The following is a 21614-nucleotide window of genomic DNA, read 5'->3' as shown; positions in this document are numbered from 1 at the left end:
ACCTTCTTTGTAAATGCACACTCCACGAGGAGGTGAACAACGGTCTCTTCCCCACCACAGCCACCTCGAGGGCAACGTGCAGAGTGGGTGAGACTCCTGGAATGCAGGAAGGGTCTGACGGGGAGGGCCTTTCCCATCACCAGCCAAGCTACATCTTGGTGCTTGTTGGAAAGTTCACAGGGACACAATGCACGAGCCTCTAGATAAAGGGGGAAAGAACGTGCCCAACATTGCCCTCACCTTTGTGTGCGGCTGCATCAAGCCATGTGTAGACCCTCAGTACACAAACACCAGGTGTCACTACGTGCTGAGGTTCTACCTGTCCCCGGTATTGCAAAGGATGGGTCTGGCCACGCTGTCGCAGAACGCTCTAAGTAGTTGACAGTTGTACCATCTGTCCCTCGTGGAAAAATTTATGCAGAGAAACACCTTTGACCACCAGGCAGTGGTCGACACGTAACGTCCTAGAGGCCCTGAGGCAAAAGGAAGTGGTGATCCTGTCTGATGGTTCCCTGGGCTGCCAAAGCCATTTGGCAGAATGCCTCATCGCCGGAACTTTCCAGTAGTAAGGAATGGTATTTTGAAGAAAAGCTCTTCCCCCTTTTTCTTCCTTCAGCATTAAACCCAATGTTTTCTAGATGCAGACAGATGCTCATTATGCTAAGAGTGAGTTTTTACATGTAATCTAAAATGAAACTGACCATGCTTTCAGGAGGAGGGCCTCGGTTGTTTGTTTTAAATTTCTGATTCTCTGCCCTGCATAAATTCCAGGTCACCCAAAGTCTTTCTGCTCTTACCTTAGTTTGCATGCCCATTGCTGAGCTATATTGACTCATGTTCCCCCAATGCTATGCTTAAAATTGACCTTGTTGCAGCATTCCATAGCCTTGGCTGCTTCTTTTATGCTCATATCCTCATAACCAACTTCAACTCTTCAAGTAGCCTGTTTCAATAAACTTAATCATCAGACCAAAATATAAACTTGGTAATTCTTTTGTAGTTTTCACACCTTATCCTCTACTGCCTGCATGCTGTATTGGAGTGGTCTGAGAGGGAGAAAATGCTTATTAACAAAATCTCATCTACTTTCTACTTTTCAGATTTTTTAAAACTTCATCAGAGCCGTCTCTGGTGACTAGTTATAAGTTTCTAGTTGGATTATCAAATTTTTATCAGGTGAGGGGAGAATTAAAAGAATATTTTCTTACCTAACCATACCATAGTTAAGTGCAAAAATATCAAAGTACTGGAGGTACTCAGTGGGTCTGGTACCATCTGTGAAGAGAAAAACAGGGTTAACGTAGCAGGTCGATGACCCAGGGTTCTAGTGAAAGGGCATTTACTTGAAACGTAAACTGTTTCTCTCCATAATGCTGCATGACTCAGTTTTCCAGCATTTTCTATGTTTATTTCAGATTTCCAGCATTCACAGTATTTTGCTTTCATACGAAAATGTCAGCTTCCTTTCATGCTGTTGTGGGCTGAAGGCAAAATCTCAAGCCCTTGAATCTTGACACCAGCTTCAGAGTTGGGCTAATTGTTGAATCTGGTAGTAAGATGCCATGACAACAGATCGTTTTAAGCTTCCAGAATAGTAGGAACTTAAATGTGAAGGGAAATCTCTGTGCTTTTCTGTTCATAGTTCTTCCATTCTGTACAGTGAAATAATATTGGTGATATAAATTCCCCAGAGTGCCATGGTTTCAGGCTTGTCCAAAATTGCAATTTTCTATTTCCTAAAGAATCACTCACTAACTGTCATGCCGTCATCATCATCATCAGAGCACATGAATCGAAAGGGACCTGATTTGAGGATCTCGTGGGTGAAAATGTTTGAAATTTTTATGTAAATTATAGAATGAGCCACATAGTTGGCATGATGGTGGGTAGCTTGCTTTATGTATTTTGCCTGTAAGCAGGGATTCTCTTCAAACAGATATTTATCACAAGAGTTGGAAGTTCTTCTGTTGTCTTTGTCCTGCTCTGCAAAATTTGGCATCGTCAATGAGTATTGTGGCTGTATCAGAAATTGTTTTGAGCTTGCACTTTAGATCTCTGAAGGTACACAATTGTGTTTACACTTGATGTTCCTCTTAGCTCTTGATAGCAGAACTATATGTACTATATTACTGCTGAATTAAAAACTAATCGTGCTGTTACTAGCTGACTTTCAGAAATCTTATGAATTGCACAAATGAGGAATACCTGAAATAATACTGTGAAGTAACTAGTCAGGCTTGAATAATGCTGTTTCTACTGTTTAATAATGAGTTTTTTTAGATTACCTGGAGAGGTGATGAACTCAGAGCTGTAAGTTGGAAGATTTTTTAACTTATGGATAATCACCTGCCTTAGGGGGTTAAATATCTTTGTAATGGGAGAAACGGTGTTTGCTATTGAAGGAATGTTTGATGGGCTCAGTGGCAGTATTGCATCCTGGTTTGTAGAAAAGCGGTAGGGTTTTAATTTTTTAAACAAACATTTGTATAAATGTGTGAAAAGATGGACAGGAAAAGATGATCAGGCACACCAGTGCAACCTCGTGCATCACAGCTGCCTGTTACCTCCTGGGGAGCTAGAAAATCTTATCAGTCATGCAGTAAGCTTATACTTGAGGATTAATATTAGGTATAAGCTTTTTTAAAACTTATTCTTGCGATGTGAGTGATGCTGGAAAGGCTTTGCTCAAGCCCATATGTCCTACACAAGTGACAGTGAACCACTAATCCTGGTGGTGATGCTGCTGTCCTCATGGTGTTGGGTAGGGAATTCCTCCAAGCCCCTACCTAGCCAGTGCCTGGAATCAGCAGTGATCAAGGTCATCACTAAGCTGAAGGGGTTGTTATTACCAATCTCCTTATAGCTTAGAAACTATTTCACTTCTAGAAGACAGACTCAACAACTGAAAGGTTTCATCAAAGACACTGACTTTTTATTGCATGCTAACATAAGAACACTAGCATTAAACCGAGGATTAATGCACAGCTCTGGATGGCTTACGGTTGCTTAAGCAGGTACTTTATAAAGAGTTCGTTGGTTGGATGGTAGAAGTATCAAAGATTCATTTGAAACAGTGCACTGCAATCGCTAACTCTTAAGCAAAATCTAGGTGAACGCACAGTGCCTCCTATTGTATTTGCCTCTATAGTTTGGAGTCCCTGATTTGCATAGAATGAAGATTTTGTGTTGTTTTCTATCTCTCTGACTGGTTGAGCTGAAAATAGATGTCAGAACCTGTAAGCCAGCAGTTAGGACTGCGGGGCATAATTTCAAAATTTACAGATGACCCAAAATTTGAAGTATTGCAAACCGTGAGGGGGATAGTGATAAGACTTGAAGAGGACATGGACAGGCTGGTGGGATGGGCAAGCAAGTGGCAAATAAAATTAGAGCAGTGTAAAGTGATACATTTTGGTAGGAAGGACCAGGAAAGGCAGTATAAAGTAAAGGGCACAATTCTAAAGGGGATGCAGGAGCTGTGCTACCTGGGGTACATGAAAGAATAAAGTAAAAAACAAATCGTTGAAGGCAGTGATTTCAGTTGAGGAGTGGTTAATAAGGCACACAGGATCTTGGGCTTTATAAATAGGGCCATACAGTACAAAAGCGAGGAAGTTATGGCGAACCTTTATAAGACTCTGTTTTCAATTGGAGTATTTAGTTCAATTCTGGGCACCACACTTTAGGAAAGATGTGAAAGCATTCGAGAGGATGCAAAAAATATTTACGAGAATGGTTCTAGGAAATGGGTCTTCAGTTACATGGATGAATTAGAGAAATTGGGGCTGTTTTCCTTAGAGAAGAGAAAGTAGAGAGAAGGTTTGTTGAGAATCATGAGGTGCCTGGACAGAATAGGTAGGGGGAAAGTGTTCCCATTTGCAGAAAGGTCAAGAAGTGGAAGACACCAATTTAAGTTGATTAGCAAAAGAACCAGAGGTGACATGAGGCAAAGCCTTTTTACACAGTGAGTGATTAGCATCTGGAATGCACTGCCTGAGAGTGTGATGGAGGCAGATTCAATTGTCATTTTCAAAGGAGAATTGGATAATTATCTGAAGAGAGAAAATTTGAAGCACTATGGGGAAAGGGTGGGGGAAATGGGACTAGTGGAGTTGCTCTTGCAGAGAGCAGACACAGGTGCGATAGGTCAAATGGGCTGCTTCCTCTGCTGTAACCATTTCATAATTGTATTATCCTATGAATTTGTTACCATCTGCCAGCATAGACATTTTATTTGATTAAGGTGATAGTAATATTCTAAATATTAGTTGTTCAATAATTAGAGGCTAGCAGATCTACATAAGAATGTAGTTGGTTACAGCTGTCAAGTTAGAATTGTGACCATTGTTTGCTACCCATGGCCTTAGTTGACTTCTCATAAGATAAGTCACTACGATGTGAGGCACTTTATCAAATACCTTTGGAATGCTACCGGTACAACAACCCCCACCAACCTGACTACCGGATTTTTTTTTAATGGATGATCTGCCTTCCAGCTTGGAATCATTGTGCAGTGCTCTTGATCTGTTCCCTGTATGAGTTCTCAATGTTTTCCTTCTAGGTGAAAGAGTGGGACTGAATGAGCTGCTCTTGCAAAAAACCAGCATGAACACAATGGGCTGAATGGCCTCCTTCTGTGCTGTAGCCAACCTGTGACTCTATATGTGATATGTTGAAGCCAATGGTGATGGAAACCGAGCCATGACTTGGCTCTTTTTCCCCTTTTGTTTTTTGGGAAAAAAGCTTACATTGCCACCTTGCACAGCACTGTATTTAATGAACTGCAATAACTACAGGAGTTTCTAAGGGCAGTGCCCTAGGTGAAATCATCTTCAACTGTTTCATCAGAGCCTTGCCTCCATCATAAGGTCAGAAGTGAGGTGGTTCACCAATGAGTATTCAGCTCCATTCATAACTCTTCAGATAATAAAGCAGTTTACTCCTGCAATATTTGGGCTTGGGTTGATAAGTGGCATGTAACATTCACACCACAAGTGCTAAGCAATGGCCATCTCCAACAAGAAGAGTCTAACCACCACCACTTGACATTCAACGACATTACCACTGCTGAATCCTCCCTCAACATCTTGGGGATCACCGTTCACCAGAAACTGAACTGGACCAGCCATACATGTACTCTGGCTACAAGAACAGATCAGAGGCTGGGAATTCTGCAGTGAGTGACTCACCACCTCCTCAAAGCTTGCCCACCATCTACAAAATACAAGTCAAGAGCGTGATGGAATACTCCCCACGCCTGAATGAGTTGCAGCTCCAAGAACACTTAAGCTCAACCACCATTCAGGACAAAGCAGCCCGTTTGATTGGCACCCCATCCAGCATCTTAAATTCTCTCACACTCCACCATTGACATTAAATTGCAGCAGTGTGTACCATCTACAAGATGTGTTGCAGCAGCTTGACAAGGCTTCTTTGGAAGCACCTCCCACACCTTCTGCCTCTACCATCTAGAAGAACAAGAACAGCAGGTGTATAGGGTCACCACCAACTGCAAATTTGCTCCAGGTTTTGCACCACCCTAACTAACTGCACTGAGAGTTCCCTTCACCACATGGACTGCAGTTGCTTAAGAAAGCGGCTCACCACCTTTTCTGAGGACAATTGGAGATTGGCAATAAATGGCGGCCTTGCCAGTGACGCCCACGGATGTCCATGAATGAACAAAAAAAATTCAGTTGGAGTTCCCGTTACTTTTACCCATATTTCCTTAAGTACACTCGGATGTATTCAATCTGCTTTAGTTTCCTTATTGAATATTCAAGCTTCTAGTTTAAAACAGGCATCTTCATGATGAATTCTTTATTTTTTTCATAAGGTTGTATAAATTTCCTGATCACTAAGTGCGAGTTCAAAAAACAGCTTGTGCAGAGAGAGGAAAGCAAAGTATAAAATAGAAACAAAGTGCTGGAAATACTCAGCAGGTCAGACAGCATCTGTACAGAGAAACAGAATTAACATTTCATGTTGATGATGATCCTTCATCAGAACCATCAACCTGAAATGTTAACTCCTTTTCTCTGCACAGATGCTGCCTGATCTGCTGAGTATCTCCAGCACTTTTTTTTTTAATTTCAAATTTCCAGCATCTGCAGTATTTTGCTTTTGTAGAAATGAAACACAACATGGATAGCTGGAGTTGATCAATGAAAAATGGATGCCGCCTTCCTGTGCCTAAAACGTATTTTCTACTTTGGTAAATTTTTTTAAAGAAGCCTTTGAAATGCTCTTATTCCCTAGAAAAATCAAAAGACATGGTAAGATAATTGTTTGAAATTCTGTTTCTCTCCTCATTCTGGTTTATCTTAACATTTTAACATTTATATATTTTCTGCTTAGTCTCTTTCATTCTTTCTCACTTCTTTTATATAGGGCTTGATGATAAATGGAATATTAAATACTTATTATTCAATATTTCATTTGCTTGAGGCACTTTGGTATTTGGCATTTAACCATCTGTCCTGATCATCGTTTAAATGAGTTTTCTTGAATCTGCTGTGTTTATTTTGTTAACTCCCAAGAGCAAGAAATTCCACCTGTTTTATAATGTCCAGTCTGAATGTCATAATTGGTGTTTGCTTTAAGTACTCACATTTTCTTCTTATTAAACTGGGTGAGGAATATTTAAATCAAATATAGCCTACCTTTTTCCCCCAGCCCTCTACTTCTTTGGAAAAGATTTTGCCCCACTCCACTGAAATTATTGAGATTTTTTTTTGAAGAAAGTGGCACCAATCTTCCACTCTTAGTCAAATATCCACCTTTTTGTTACAGTTGTTTATCTTAAGTTTTTATTTAATAATTCCTCTTGCCTCTGGGAGTTCTTTTATACTGACGTTGGATGCCAAAAGTGAATGTGTTTTATTCTTGCAAATTGGCATTCTCCACCAAAACATTGCCAGAAAACAGCTAGAATTTGGAATGCAATTGGGCATTAATCATAGATGTGAAAGACTGCCATGTAAAAAGGACATAGAGATAGGTGAACTCAGCAGAGTAGACATGGCTGCAAAGCAGCACTGATGCTTGTCCCTGAGAAATGAATCTGCAGCATGTTTTTGAAGATTCTTGGCCATGTGGAGTGATATTTCAGTGGTCATATGCACTCCCACTTGAACAACCTTCTGGACCAACGCACAATTTTTTTTAAAAGTCCTCTGTTGCAGCTAATCTGTTCCACATGCATATATGGAGTGCTGTAAAATAAACTAATGGGTTACATGAAGGAGCTAGATGGATTCTTGTCAACAAATTAAAATCTTGCACTGTTAGAAATGCACCAAAACTGTGGATTGGCAGACAAGATGGACCAAAGCTCTTCTGCTTGAAATTGTTCACAATGTTAGTATAAAATAGATTATTGAAATAAACAAAGAATGAGGGGAAACCAGAGAGGAGAAATTTTTATAGTTCCTTAGCAAATTCGCAGAGCAAGAGGGACTAATAGTAAGAGCTAGGTTAATTTTTTTAAAAGGGTTATTTGCACCATAGGCTGAACGACCTGTGTTGTAAGTAATGCAGAATGAAGCTGAAGAGCAAGAAAATGGCATTGTGAATATGCAAAGTGCTATTAGAGAGGATTTTGTTTCAGTAAAAAAAACTTGAAAAAATTCATTCTTCTCAGACGTGCAAATAATTTTGCACTGTAATCTTGTTATTCATGATACTAAGCAGTTCCAACTGTGGTAAAACAGTAAAAAAACATTTACTGCATCACTACATCTGGATTCAAGGAAACATTCAAAGCTGTCAACCGTTCTTCATTCCTTTGTGAAACGTCATAATGCATCACCCACTGGATCCTAATAAAGTGGGTTGTTTAAGCTTCAAGAGTTTGTTGCTATGGGGAAGAAGAAAACAAAATTATGGCTGGGCACAATTAGAATTAAGAATGCGAGGGAGCAAACTATGACTGGGAGACCTGTTGTATTTAGTGGAATTGGATAGTGTGATGAGAAGAGGTTGCACCGAATGTATCATACAAATGTGAAACTACCCTAATTTTTAGAAGATGAGGTTTTGATATATTTAACAAATCTACTTTATTTGAATGCTAAACCTTTTTAAACATTTTTAGTGTTCAATTTAAAGCAATTTTAGAGGATTCCATAACCCTCCTATTTTCTCAGGTCCTTTAGTGCTGATGTAATGTTTATGTATGGTTCCAGGATGGCATAGGTCCTCTGGTATTTTGAGGTCGTCATTCTTCGTGTGTGAGTTTTGATGACTGGTTGCCATTGTGGACAAGCTTCTGATCTTATCCTCCCATGATATTCATATGCCTGCATTTTACAGCAGAGTTAAGGACTAGCTGTGAGGAACCTTAACTCCTTATCTCCCCTGCTTGCAGCGATGCTGTGGGAGTGTTATCTTAGCGCAGGCTTGAACTAGCCTCTTTTGCGCCTGTTGAATAGTGTTTCGGGCTGAACTGGACTTTTCTCAATCTTTGTACTGTTTGACTCCAAACTGAGTTCCCAGCCCCATATACTCTCCATCACAAAGAGCACTTATTCCACTTCCAAAACATTAGCCATGTCTGTCTTACCACAATCCAGCTGTCATTGATGCTCACGTTCAGGCTTTTGTCACCTTCATCCTTCACCCTTGAAACTTTAGTTCATTGAAAACTTTACTATGTCGCAACATGTTCTGTTCACTTATCATCCTTGTCCTTGCTGACTTACCACAGCTCCGGTTGAAAACTTGCATCCTTGTGTTTAAATCTGCTCTTGTCACTCCCCACCTCTTGCCTCCTTTGCTTTTTCTCTCCTCACACCAATTCACAGATTATCCTCAGGATTTACTTGGCATCATAACACCCTGTTATTTCAGGGGAAACAAGGTAAGCCAATGAGTGGGAACAGTGTTTTGCTGATAGATGAAAAAGAATGGGAGGAGGCTCAAGTGGAGCATAAATGCCCAATGGACTGGTTGAGCCAAATGGCCTGTTTCTCGGCTGTGAACTCTGTGTAATGCTCTGTATTTAATTTGAAAAGTTCATAATGCCTATGAAATCCACATTATCACAGATGTCAGCAGTGGGTCTTGCACTCGTCCAGCTTGTTTTCTGTTGTGAATCCATCACTGAAGTTTTATATGCGTGCCAAAAGGCAGCAGCATCACTTCCAATTTGCTCATTTGCTGGGATAGAATGCCGGTGTAAACTCACCATAGCCTCAAACTGAACAAATCCTGGCTTAAAAGAAAACCCACCCCTGCAGTATGTTCTATTGCAGCAGCAATGCAAATGATCACAAATTGGCTGTGAAATTTGCTCCATCTGTTAAAAGCAACAGAGAAGGATATGTAGTTATGCAAAAACATTCTGATATGCTTATGTGTTAAAATACAGTTTAGACAGTTTGGGTAGCAACTCAAATCAAAATCAATGAGAATTCAACTGGCTCTAAGAAACCATAATTATACACAACACCAGAAAGGGTACATTGCTTTCTTAATAGGCTAGCACCTATGCGTGCCTGCTTGTCTACAACTCAGTAAGCCAGGCAACCCTAATGCTGAAGCATACATTAGAACGGGCCTTTTAGCCCACAGACCAACTTCACTATATCCTCCAGCAAATAGCTCTAGCTAAGCAAAATATTATACAATAACTGCATGCAGCTAGCAAGAGGCCCAAATCTAATCTACTTCAGACAACACAGGTAGATCACTACGTTGGAAAAGTCGTAGGAATGTTTGTCCACTTCAGGCTTTTCCAGCCAAACAAAATTAAACACAGGCTTATGTGTGGGTACAGTTACAATTCTTTAACATAGTGTTTGCTGAAGCATACAGTGCAGTAGGTCTGTGAAGCGGCTTGGGATCACCTGATGACATATAAGGTGCTAAATAAATGCAAGTTCTTTGGAGTTTCACTTTTTTGAGTTGCAAAGCTGTCGAGTTCCATGTTGACTTTATGCCTCTGGTGGTAAAAGAACTAAAAATATCTGTAACAAGTATTATGTAAAGAAAGGAAGAGGAGGCTACATTGTTTTGCTTCAAGTAATAGGATGCATGTGTTTTTTTTCCTCACCCTGTACTGATCTGGTTTTTGACTGCAACAACGTAATCTATATTTTTCCATTTCACCCTACGTTAGCTTTTAGTTCCATTTGAGAGAAGTTTAATTACTTGGGGTACTGCTGTTTTAGTGATTTGAAATATAGTATGTGTTCTATCCCATCTTCCCGTTCCCAACTTAAGGAGCTGGCCGCCCACATCCAGTAAATGATGTAAAAAATCTAATCCAACAACAACTTGCATTGATATAGCACTTTTAACATAATAAAATGTCCTGAGATGCTTCAAGAGTTTAAGAAAACAAAGTTGACAGTAACGTAAGACAATATTAGGGCATATGTCCAAAAGCTGAGTCTGAAGCGAGTTTTAAGCAGCGCCTTAAAAGAGGAAAGAGAGGCAGAGAGGTTTAGAGAGGGAATTCGAGAGCTTAGGACCAAGACAACTGAATGGTATATTGATGTAAATTCTAGAATGCTCAAGGCCAGAATTAGACAAGTGCAGGTATCTCAGAGGATTGTGGGAATAGAAGAGATTACCAAGTTATTTGGAGGGATAGGGGTATAAGGCCATGCAGGAAATTGACTTAACAGGGAGTCAGTGTAGGTCAGCAAGCAGAGGGGACTTGATGTGAATAAAGGCATGGGCAGAGGAGTTAATTCATTCTTACCAAACAGTCTGCCCTCAACAAAACATGAAGGAACAATTGCAAATCTGAAATAAAAACAAAATGTTGGAGCTGAGCAGGCTACTCAGCATCTGCAAAGAGGAAAGGCCGTTTATGGCATACACAAAACATCTGATCTTATTCATGGGGAAAATCAGCCAGGGTTCTTGTTGCTCATTACTATGCAGTGACCTCCACTTTCACCTGCATGCTGGAAACCACAGGTCAAGCTCGGACTGGGTTCTGCTTTGAAGCCTCCTGTTGCTGCAGTCCCTCCGGGGTCATGTTAAGATTGGAGATTTGGGAAAAATACGTTAGGATTATTTGCACTACGCTTGCTTTTGGAGGGGAGAAAACTGGCAAAAAAAAAACTAGCAGTTTACAACCTTCAACTATTGAAAATATGTGGGTTATGAAAGCTTCTCAAGTATTTTCAGAGTTTTGTGGTTTCTCACAGGCTCACTTACAGGAAATACTATTTTTGTTTTAAGTGTTTCCACATTTGAGCTTATTTTGTTTAAGCAGTTGAACTGCATGGGATAAAATTGTCAGAACAGTTTTAAACTTTAAAAATATTGATGTTTTGTAAAATTGGTGGTTTTTAAATGATCTTAAAAGTGAAGGTTGTGAAATGTGCTGTTTCATGTCGACAGGAAGCTGCAGTAGTAGCATACAATCCGTGGTCAAGCTGCTGATTGGGGTGGCAGCCTTTTTTTGGTTGCAAACAGGAAGTTTGCTCAACCTTCAGACCCTAGCTACTCTGAGAAGATCACTGAGCCCTACACATTTGCAACACTTTTTAATTACTATAAAAGTCTTTAATGTGACCCAAAGCAGCAGATGGCCCAACAAAAGGATCTAATCGGTTACCAGTCCACAGGGCCAGAATCCTCAAAAACCTCTTCAGCTCTGGTTAAACTGGAAGTCTTAGCGAGCAGAATTTTTCACAGACAACCAAAGGTGGCTGCTAATGAGCAAAGTCTGCTTGTGGAAATTGATGGTGTCCTTGTCTCTGGATACACTCTCATTTGGGATGATTGTAGTAAGTTTACTGTACATTTCAGTCCAATGTTATTTTTGTGTTAGATTGCCAGATATATGCTGCCTAGCAGTGGCTAAATCTTGTTCTTGCTAAATTATCCTCTGGATTTGTTTTGAGCAAAGTTGTTAAGAGCAATTTTACTGTACTAAGCTCAATGGGTTTATTCTGCTAGGGAAGGAAGAGTATCTACACTAGGAAGCTCACAAAGCCCATGTTCTCCTAATAACTGTTCTCTTCCCCCTCCTCCCAATTTCAATTTCCCCTCCTCTTAGTCTTCACCTCTTACAATATGTTCCACTTGGGCTCAATACAATATGTTTGATAATTGATCGGCTGATCAACTGCAGGCAGCATCACAGGCAAGTCAAACCCTGTCTCTGTGTACGCATTTTCAGTGGAGATGACTGCCACTCGAGTGGGTAAACTGTTTCCTCCCCTATGTCAGCCGTGGCTTAGTTGGTAACACTTTTGCCTCTGAGTCAGAAGTCTACGGGTTCAAGTCCCTCTCCAGGATTTGAGCTCAAGCGCAGTACTGAAGGAATGCTGTGCAATCGGTGTTGTTTTTTGGATGAGATATTAAACCAAGGCCCAGTTTGTCGTTTCGGCCCATCAAGTTGATGCTGTCTTCCCGTGGAGCAATGGAGTCCATCGCATTGCCCCACTCGATCCCTTTAGCTCTACAAGTTTATTTGCATCAAATGCCCGTCCAATTTCCTTTTGAAAGCACTGTTTCCACTTCCATCATCCTCGTGTGCAACAAGTTCCAGGCCATTACCACTCATTGTATTTTTTTTTTAAAAGTCCTTCCTCCCATTCCTCCTCCATCTCTTGCCCAAAAAACCTGTGTCCCCTTGCCCTTGTACCATCAGCAATTGGGAAGAGTTTTTCCTTGTCTATCTTATTTAAGGCTGTCATAATCTTGTACACCACTACCAAACCTCCCCTCATTCTTCTTTGCGCTAAGAGATCAGCCGCAGCTTTTTCAACATAACCTTGTAGCTAAAACTCCCCCACTCCAGAACCATTCTGGTAAATCTCCCCAGCATTCTCTCAGACTTTCACACCTTTCCTAAAGTGTAGTGACCAGAACTGGATGCAGTGCTCTAGTTGGGGGCCTAACCAGAGCTTTATGAATGTTCAGAATAACTTCCCTGTTTTTATACTCAATACCTCTATTTATAAAGCCCAGGATTCCATGCGCTTTGCTAGCCATGCTCTCAATATGTACTGCCACCTTCAAAGATTGATGCACATGCACACCCAGGTTCCTCTGTTGCTGTGCACTCTTTAGAATTGTGCCATGCAGTCGATATTGCCTCTCCCTATATCCCTTCTGCCAAAAATGCATCATTTCACACTTCCCCATATTAAATTCCATCTGCTACTTGCCTGCCCATTATGCTAGCCTTTCTACCTCCTGTTACAATTTTCACGGTTAGCCCCTCCCAAGTTTGGTATCATCATCAAATTTTGAAATTTTTCTGTCTTCCAAGATCCTAGCCATTTATAATAATATATATATATATATATATATATAAAAATAGAAAAAGAGCAGTGGTCCTAACACTAACCCTTGGGAAACACCACTGTCTACCACCCTTCAGTCCGAAAAACACCTATGATGACTTCCTACTTTTTGGATATAAAATTGGCTTAAGTACAGTGGACACTGGTATTCCTATTCCATTGGCCTTAATTTTGTTAATCGGCCTTTAATGTGGCATCTTGTCAAATGCTTTCTAAAAACCCTTATCAACTGCAGCCACAACATTCCCTTCATTAACCTTCTCTATTACTTCATCAAAAAAATTAAATTAGTCATGCGCGATCTTCGTTTTGCAAATACATACTGGTTCCCCTTAATAAACTCCATCCTCTCCAAGTTCCAATTGATTTTGTTCCCTGATTATGGATTGAAACACCTTACCCACCAGTGATAAACCAATTGGCCTGTAGTTGCTCAGACTATCCTTACATCCTTTCTTGAGTAAGAGTGTCACATTTGCAGCTCTCCAATCCCCTGGCACCTCTCCCATATCTAGGAAAGATTAAGGCAAGCCCTCCCACTATATACACTCTCACTTCCTTTAGCAACCTGGGATGCAAGCCATCTGGACCAGGTGACTTATCTACCCTAAGCATACCCAGCCTTTCCAGTACCACCTCCCTTTCAATTTTCACAGCCTCCACTATCTCTGCTTCAACCAATATTTTTTGTAGATTCCTCTTCCTTAGGAAACACCTACCCAAAAAATCTCATGACACCGTTTGAACAAGAAAGTAGTTATTCTGAGTGTCCTGGTCAATATTTATCGCTCAGTCAACATCACAAAAAACTGATTAATTGATCACTATCACATTGTTTGTGGGCACTTGCAATGTGCAAATTAGTTGCTGTTTCCTAAATTACAATAGTGACTACACCTCAAAAGCACCTAATTGGCTGTCCAATGGTGCTATATAAATGCAAATCTTTCTTTCGCTCTCTTCTTGAATGTGGACACTGGTCAGTTTTTCTTCCCCTATTGTAATCCTGGGTGCAGTTAGCTAACTCCACAGCTCCATTCCACATTTAACAGTTTATTCATTTGGGAGCTCCTGAAGCTGTATAGAACCAAAGAAGCATCTGTTTATGTTTCTAGTTAAAAGATGCTGTTTTTAAAAAGAGTTAAAAAGAGATAAAAGGAGGAGATAATTTTCATCAGGTTTGTGCCACATACAAGTGCTGTGATGATGTGATCCTATGCAATTTGTATTGGAATTGGGTATTTTTTTGTGAAGATTTTGCTTTAAGGATGAAAATTTTAGTTCACTATGTACGTGAGATTGTCCCACATTTCTACTTCAACATGTATCCACTCCCTCTGCCAGTGTACCATGGCAGGAGTGTGTACTATCTACAGATTGTAACTCCACAAGGCAGCTTTGGCTCTCAAACCTGTGCATCCCTCTGAGAAATGTAAAGTTAAATCAGGATTGTAAGCATTTGCATTTAACCAGTCATTGCAAAGAAGTTGAACACTCACCTTGCACTCATTACATTTATCACAGCCTGACCAAATCCATAATTTATATCGCTGATCTGACTGTTATAAGATATTGTGATTATTTTACAAACATTTTGGGGGTTTTTTTGTACTGGGATGTAGTTAAAAAAAAAAGAACCATATTCCACTGCAAATTCAAACCTTTTCTTGTCTTTGATTCCAAAGTGATCGAGTGCATTTCGCACATATGGGCAGGTTGTCATACTTAAGGATAGTCCAGCTGTTCAAAGTAGTCAAAGTGGACCTGGTCAGGTACCCAGTGATTGGGCAGGGCGTTAAGAATCACTGAGTTAAGAAAACACAGCAGAGCTATACATGTAAAACAGAAGCACTGGAATTGCCGCTCAACATGAAGAGGTTAAACAGGAAAATACCAAGACTCTCAGAACTTAGTTGTGTACTACATGCTAAATGACTGACTGATTAAAGCAGGGTAAAACTGGGAGGGTCAATTATGGGAACGGAAGAACACCCATCTCCAGGGATGGATGAAAGGCACAACAGCAACTGCTAGTGTTTATATAACATGTTCAAAGTTGGGGGGGGGTGGAATTCCCAAGAGGTTTCACAAAAACTAAAAAGGAACAGGCACTGAATGCGATCAAAAGTTTGGTCTAAAAGCTGGGTTTTAAAGCAAGTGGAGAGAGGCTAAGAGTGGATGGGGTTTATCCCTGCACCAGTTCAAGGAGGCAGCTCACAACCACATCCCGTAGATGAATAAAAACAGTGAGGTCAAGGTGGTTGAAGAGTTTTGCACCAATGGTAGTGAAGAGTGCACAAAAGGACCAGATTGAAGAACCAAAATGTCAGTTTGGCTCAATTGTTACATCTTTACTTTGAGGCACAAGATTGAGCACATGGTCTAGCTGACATTCTGTGTATTGCACTAACAGAGTTCTGCATTATTGAAGGTGCAACCTATCAGGTGGAACGTTAAACCGAGGACCCACTTGCCTTTTCAAGCTGATGTAAAGGATACTCTGTCAATCTTTAAAGAAATATTGTGGGGTTATCTGTGTCCTGGTCAAAATGTATCCTTCAACATAATCAATAACAGATCAATTAGTCATCTAGTTGCTGCTTCTGGAACTTTGTATACAAATTGACATGTTTACCTAACAACACTGACTGCACTCTAAAAGTAACTCATTGGTCATGAAGTGCTTTTTGTCGTACATTAAGGATTTGAAAGCTTTATGTAAAATGCAAGCTGTTTCCTTCTACTGAATATTGGCATATGTTCCCAAGTCTACAATGATTTTCATAGCTCATGGAGGAGATCCAGTATGGGCATCTTACTAGCTCTGCACAAATTTCAAAATATTCAGTGATGCTTTAATTGACTTTTAAAGATCATTTATTTCTTGAAAAAACACTGTTCTCAGACCAATGAAGAACATTACTGTTGACGGTGCTGGTTACTCCATGATTTGCTGAATGCTGACATTGACATTGCTACACTTAGAAGTGGCTAATGGATTCTCTGTTAAGTATAGCAAAACAAAATGACTTTATATTGTGCCTTGTATTTCTCAAATAGTATCTTATTACTGAGTGTCAGTGGACTTTTTAACTGTCTGCCATATGGTGAGGGACTGACCCAAATCCTGTATTCACTGGATATCCACATGTGCATGTATGCAGGGGAAGCTGGACAGTGATTAGTAATGTAAATCCCTGAATACTTTTTTTTCTCACTTCCCCAACTGTGCTTCAACTCTACTCTCGCTGAGATTAGCTAACTCAATGCAGACTGCAGATTGAAGTTATTATGTCTGGCTCAGTTACTTGAATTTATATCAGTAGTTTTTTCTTTGTTCATACTTTTTTCTTTAGAAAGAAACTTTCATTTATAAAGTGCATTTTATAACCTAATGACATCCCAAAGTGTCTTGCAGCACTTATGAAGTGTGGTCATCGTCATCGAGTAGGAATAACAGCTAATCTGCATGCAGCAAGTTCCAACAAATAGCAATCTGATAATGACCAGATAACCTTTCATGACCTCAGCACATCCTACAGCAAGTTACAACACTTGAAAAGTTTCTCCTACATTACAACAATTTGCCCACAGCAAGTTCCCACAAATAACCATTTATAATGACCAGGTAACCTATTTTAGTCAGGTTGAAGGATAAATATTGGCCAGGACATGGGAAAATTTCAAAACATTGTAGTGGAATCTTTTAGCTGCGAGGGCAGGCGGGCCCAGTTTAGGATTTCACCTGAAAGAAGTCACCTCAGTATGGTGCTGCCAGCCTGGTTTTTGTGTTCGTGTGTTTGTGTGCACTGGGACTTGAACCCACAAACTTCTGATTTGGAAACAAAAGCTCTACCACTACCACTCTAGCACAGCAGAGAAAAGAGCCTTTGTGACTTGAAAGCATTCACTGGGAAACCATTCTGGAATATATGAATTGGTTCCTTTTCACTGTGTAGTGATGTGAACAAGAGTGAAAAGACTTTCTCTGGTCAGTTCAGTATTGTTAACAAACCTGTGATGGAAAATGTTCCAACATTTGTTTGTGATGTTGCTGTATGTGGCAAGCGGAAGAAATCATCCCCACAGTGAAATGCCAGGGTACTCCAGCATTGATTTAGTGCAGCACTGCAGTACTGTAAAGTAAATTTTTAGTTTTAAAAAGAATCATGATTTATGAAATTACTGGAAAGTACTGGGAACAAGCATTTCAATGACTGAGTATAAAATGTGCATGGCAATGTTTGAAGAATAGAACTCCTTTCAGTGCCATATTGGTAGAGTTTAAACAGCAGCTTGAATATGATCTGTTTTGGAAATCATCGAATGCAGGTAGACCAGCTTTCTTGTAACTCCTTTCTTAAATTCCTGATTACAGTGGTGTCATATGACATTTTGTTGTGGTGACCATTAAAATATTGGTTTGTGCTTGGTCAGAGGGCAGTATTTGAGATTGAGGGTAATTAGGCTTTCTGTCATTAAGATTTGTTTGGGGGAGGTGGCAAGGTTGGGGGGGTGGTGGAAGGTAGTGATAGTGAAATTCAGTCAAGGTTCCTGATGCTGGCTGCTCTGGCCTAGATTCTGCAGTAGCAATGATTACAAAACTGTTGGTGTTTGCTGTGATTACTCTTCTGAAACTGAGTTTCTGGACTCCACACATACAGTTAAACACTGAAATCCAGAAGTTGCTGACAGTAAAGTGACACTTCTCCATAGGGTGTGCTCTTGAGGTTCCACCCACCCCCTATTCTATGAAGAATTAGAAATGACTGAACTGATAAGAACTTGCATTTTTACGCTGTTAGTCTTGCTGTAAAAATGTTTGAAGGAGTTGCACCTTGTTGAATGAGGCATATCTGTGTTTTTACAGTGTACTAAGTTCATTATTGCTGCGGAGAAGCCTCACTGGCACTGAAAAACTAATTTTACATTTGTGGAATGCCAAATTTTCCATTATGATAATTCCTTTTTTTAAGCACATTTATGATGTAGTTCAACTTTTACCTTGATTCCATGAGTATATTTGTTGTTTATTTTGCTCTCTGTAAAAGTTAATTAGAATTGGAAGATAATCTATGCATTTATTTCCTGGTTTTCTGCCTGTAAGAATACTTCATTGTGATTGGCTGTTTACCCTGCTCAATAGCATCGCTGTTGCTGGATGCCTGGAGATACCCTTGACTTGGCACCAGATTTAAACTGACACCAGGAAAGGGGAAATCTATAGCACAGGAAACACTAGATCTTTGTTGGCAGCTTTCTTCGACTGCGAATCTGGACCTGCGTAACTGAGAAGTGCATGGATGTGGACATGGGTGAAAACAGGATCAGACTCTGTTCAATTGCACCTGACAATCAAAATAAGCTTCCAACATATGCTGCCTATGCACATAAAGAAACGGTCATTTGTGTAATCTACTAACTCTTGGCACTTGTGGAGCTGTACCTTGTATGACTTTAAACAGCATTTAAACAAAAATGCCAATCTATTCTCCTCCATTCAAAATATATAATGATTTGGGACAAACCATTCAGTACATTTAAACACTGAGTGTAAATCTGTGACGTAAGGCAATAAGGTTCCTGCAATTTGGAACCAAAGCAGCATGTGTGTTAATCTGTGAAAGCTAATCATTCTTTTGCTAAGTAAGCCCAGTCATCCCAAATTTTATTTTTAGTTCTTGCAAAAGGTAGTTTTTTTCCACTTGGACAATTTTCCTGACTGCAGGAGATTCTTACTAGGAAATGGTTCACTGAATGCTGGCACCTGCTGGTTATGACTCCTCTGATAGGTAATTGCCCAAGTGACCATTCAGATACGATCCATGGCAGTATGTTATCAGCAGTATATTTTTATATATCGTACCCAACCCTGATGCTTTTTGTCCCTTGCAAGCCATCTGCAAGTACACTTCTGGCAGGGATTGCAGAAATTCAGTGAGAATGCTGACAAATTTTTCCCTGCGTTATTAGTGAGCCTTGAACCCCATTAAATGTCTGTATGTAAATGAGATTAACTAACTTAGTAGGCACTGGAGTTGAACTTGGGACTTTCGAGTCTGTATGGCTCAATTGTTTATACTGACCAAAAGCGGTGAACCATTGGTGAGAAGATGTGGTCTGTTAATTTGTGTATTATTAGTCATCATTAATCTGAAATTGAGATGCTGAGTCTGAAATGTAAAGCTCATTTAATTTCATTTAATATAATTTTGCGGCATTGAATATGCAATATGCATTTTTTTGCATGTATCACCATAGTTTTGTGCTTTTTCCCCCAGTGTAAAATGATAGATTGGCCATATGCCTTTAATCGCCTTGGGGGAGCACTCCCTATCATCCCTTAGGACCCTCCTCAAAACTCAAATTTTTGGTCTAAAATGCAAATTGGAAATGTTGAAAATAGTCATTACATCAGGCAGCACCTGTGGAGCAAAAAAACAACGTTAACGTTTTGAGTCTGTTCTGAATGAAACATTTACCTCTGTTTTTCACGCCACAGATACAGCCTGACATGCTGAACATTTCCAGCATTTCATGTTTTTATTTCAGTTTTTTGTTTTTGTGTCACTTTTTCATCACCCCTTCAGATATTTCCTTCGATCATCCGTTTTTTTTGTGCCACTGTGAAGTACCCTGGAATATTTTTCCACATACAAGGTCCCATGTAAATGCATGTTGTGGTATGTGAAAATAATTTTGAGAGGTTTTGTTCATGGAAGCTTTTTTATGGTTAATGTTAGTTTGGATTTCTGGCTCATTGTTCAGTGTGAAAGGCTAACAGTTATATTTCGATAATTATATTGCACAGTAAAAGTATAACCTCACTTATACATTTTAGAATTTAGCTCTGGTTCCAAGAAGTTTGCTTCTAACCAAGAGTAGAAGAAATGAATGAAGGACAGCATGGTATGACTGGTGCCTGCATAATATCTGCACACCAGTTTGGGTTCTGCACCCATTGTGTGGTGTATGCAATCATGTTGCACTAATACATTTTGATTTCTAAATAAATTGAAGAAAGAAATTTTTCAGCTGAAATTGTTACATTTTAACATATTTGGCATGATTTATTCAATTTCCAGCATATATGAACCAAAATGATTCTGAAACCTGAGCAGCAGGGAGCAGTAGAATCTTTAAATTTAAAAACGAGATGAAAATCTGATCACTTACCAGGCTTCCAGTTTGCAGTACCTATTTCACTCTTGAGCATAATTTTATTAGGGAGATCTGCTGTACTGTTGAACTATTTTAGTTTGTTTCAGGCTGCATTTAAACTCCAGTGTCATTGCAAACTAGTTTTACCTTGTACCAATGCTATGAAGCTGGTGTAAACCTGTACTTTGGGCCATACCTAATTCCAGAGTAAGATTTTCTGGAGGGGGGAGTTTCACTTCATTGCAAAATCAAGTTGGGTACTGACATGCATTTTACATCACAACAACATTGTGTCACGATGAAACAAGACCACCTTGCATTGGTAAAGTAAATGCAACATTAGGATTCAAATCTTGGCAAAAGTTAAAACCATGATATTTTTAAAGAGATGTTTTGTCTCTATGCATTGGCACTACAATTCTCACTATTTTCAGGATAATTCAATTAAAAAATCTCTAGAATTTTTTAGTCAAGTCAAAAACTGAATTGTACTGTTTAAGCCATTCTTAGCAACTTGATAAAATCTGCCAGTGTATCTATTGATCTAATCCTTAAAAAAAAGTTTGGATACTAATGCAGCACACAGTCTGAAAAAAATAACTTTAGGGACTGCTGATTGTGCAGAAAGACGTGTATCTAAGCATTTAGGTTTGAAGATAAGAACATTCAGATTAAAGTAAAACCCTTCTACTGATTTTTTAAAAATTGAAGTATGACTATCTGTATAATATGGAGAACACTAGTTTAATGGTTTCTCTTCTTCCAACATATCTGCCTTCAGCTGTGGCCTTGTTACCCAACAAAAACTTGTTAGCAGACAAATAAAACATTAATTCAATGAGTATTTGAGTATTGCTGAAAAAGAGACATGTTGTCGAAGCTTTTTGTCTTGCACTCGTCAGGACATTGACAAGAATGCCAAATCTCAAAAAGAACAGCAATTTATACTGCATGAGAAGTGGGTGCTGATTTGGTTGGCAATTGGGCTCTGATTGTGGTGTTGCCATGAAGGATGCATGAGGGAACAGTTAACTGCCAAGCTTTTATTTAAATTCAAGCTAGTTGTGGGAGACAGCCAGTTCATTCCTGATGGCAATGCCTTGACTAATCAAATTTGACCTGGTTTTGAATTTAAAGGAAAGCTTAGTAGTTAACTGTTCCCTGGAGCATTCTCCATGG

General features: G+C 39.6%; 1 protein-coding gene across 3 annotated transcripts in view; it reads left to right on the top strand.

Annotated features, from left to right (window-relative positions):
- Positions 1–21614, top strand: part of prkacba (protein kinase, cAMP-dependent, catalytic, beta a) — a 143912-nt gene that overhangs the window by 53498 nt on the left and 68800 nt on the right. Inside the window, exon 1 of one of the 3 annotated variants that reach the window (XM_078560674.1) lies at positions 11471–11747. The exons of the other annotated variants lie outside the window; for them this stretch is intronic. Coding sequence (XP_078416800.1) covers positions 11546–11747 — 202 coding nt within the window. The 5' untranslated portion in view covers positions 11471–11545. Of the gene's footprint in view, positions 1–11470; positions 11748–21614 lie in introns of those variants that run through there. 3 annotated transcript variants of the gene reach the window in all.

This window comes from Cetorhinus maximus, chromosome 17, assembly GCF_964194155.1.
Source record: "Cetorhinus maximus chromosome 17, sCetMax3.hap1.1, whole genome shotgun sequence".
Classification (NCBI taxonomy): Eukaryota; Metazoa; Chordata; class Chondrichthyes; order Lamniformes; family Cetorhinidae; genus Cetorhinus; species Cetorhinus maximus.
The sequence above is the reverse complement of the archived record's forward strand: the minus strand, read 5'-3'. Positions and strand labels throughout refer to the sequence as shown.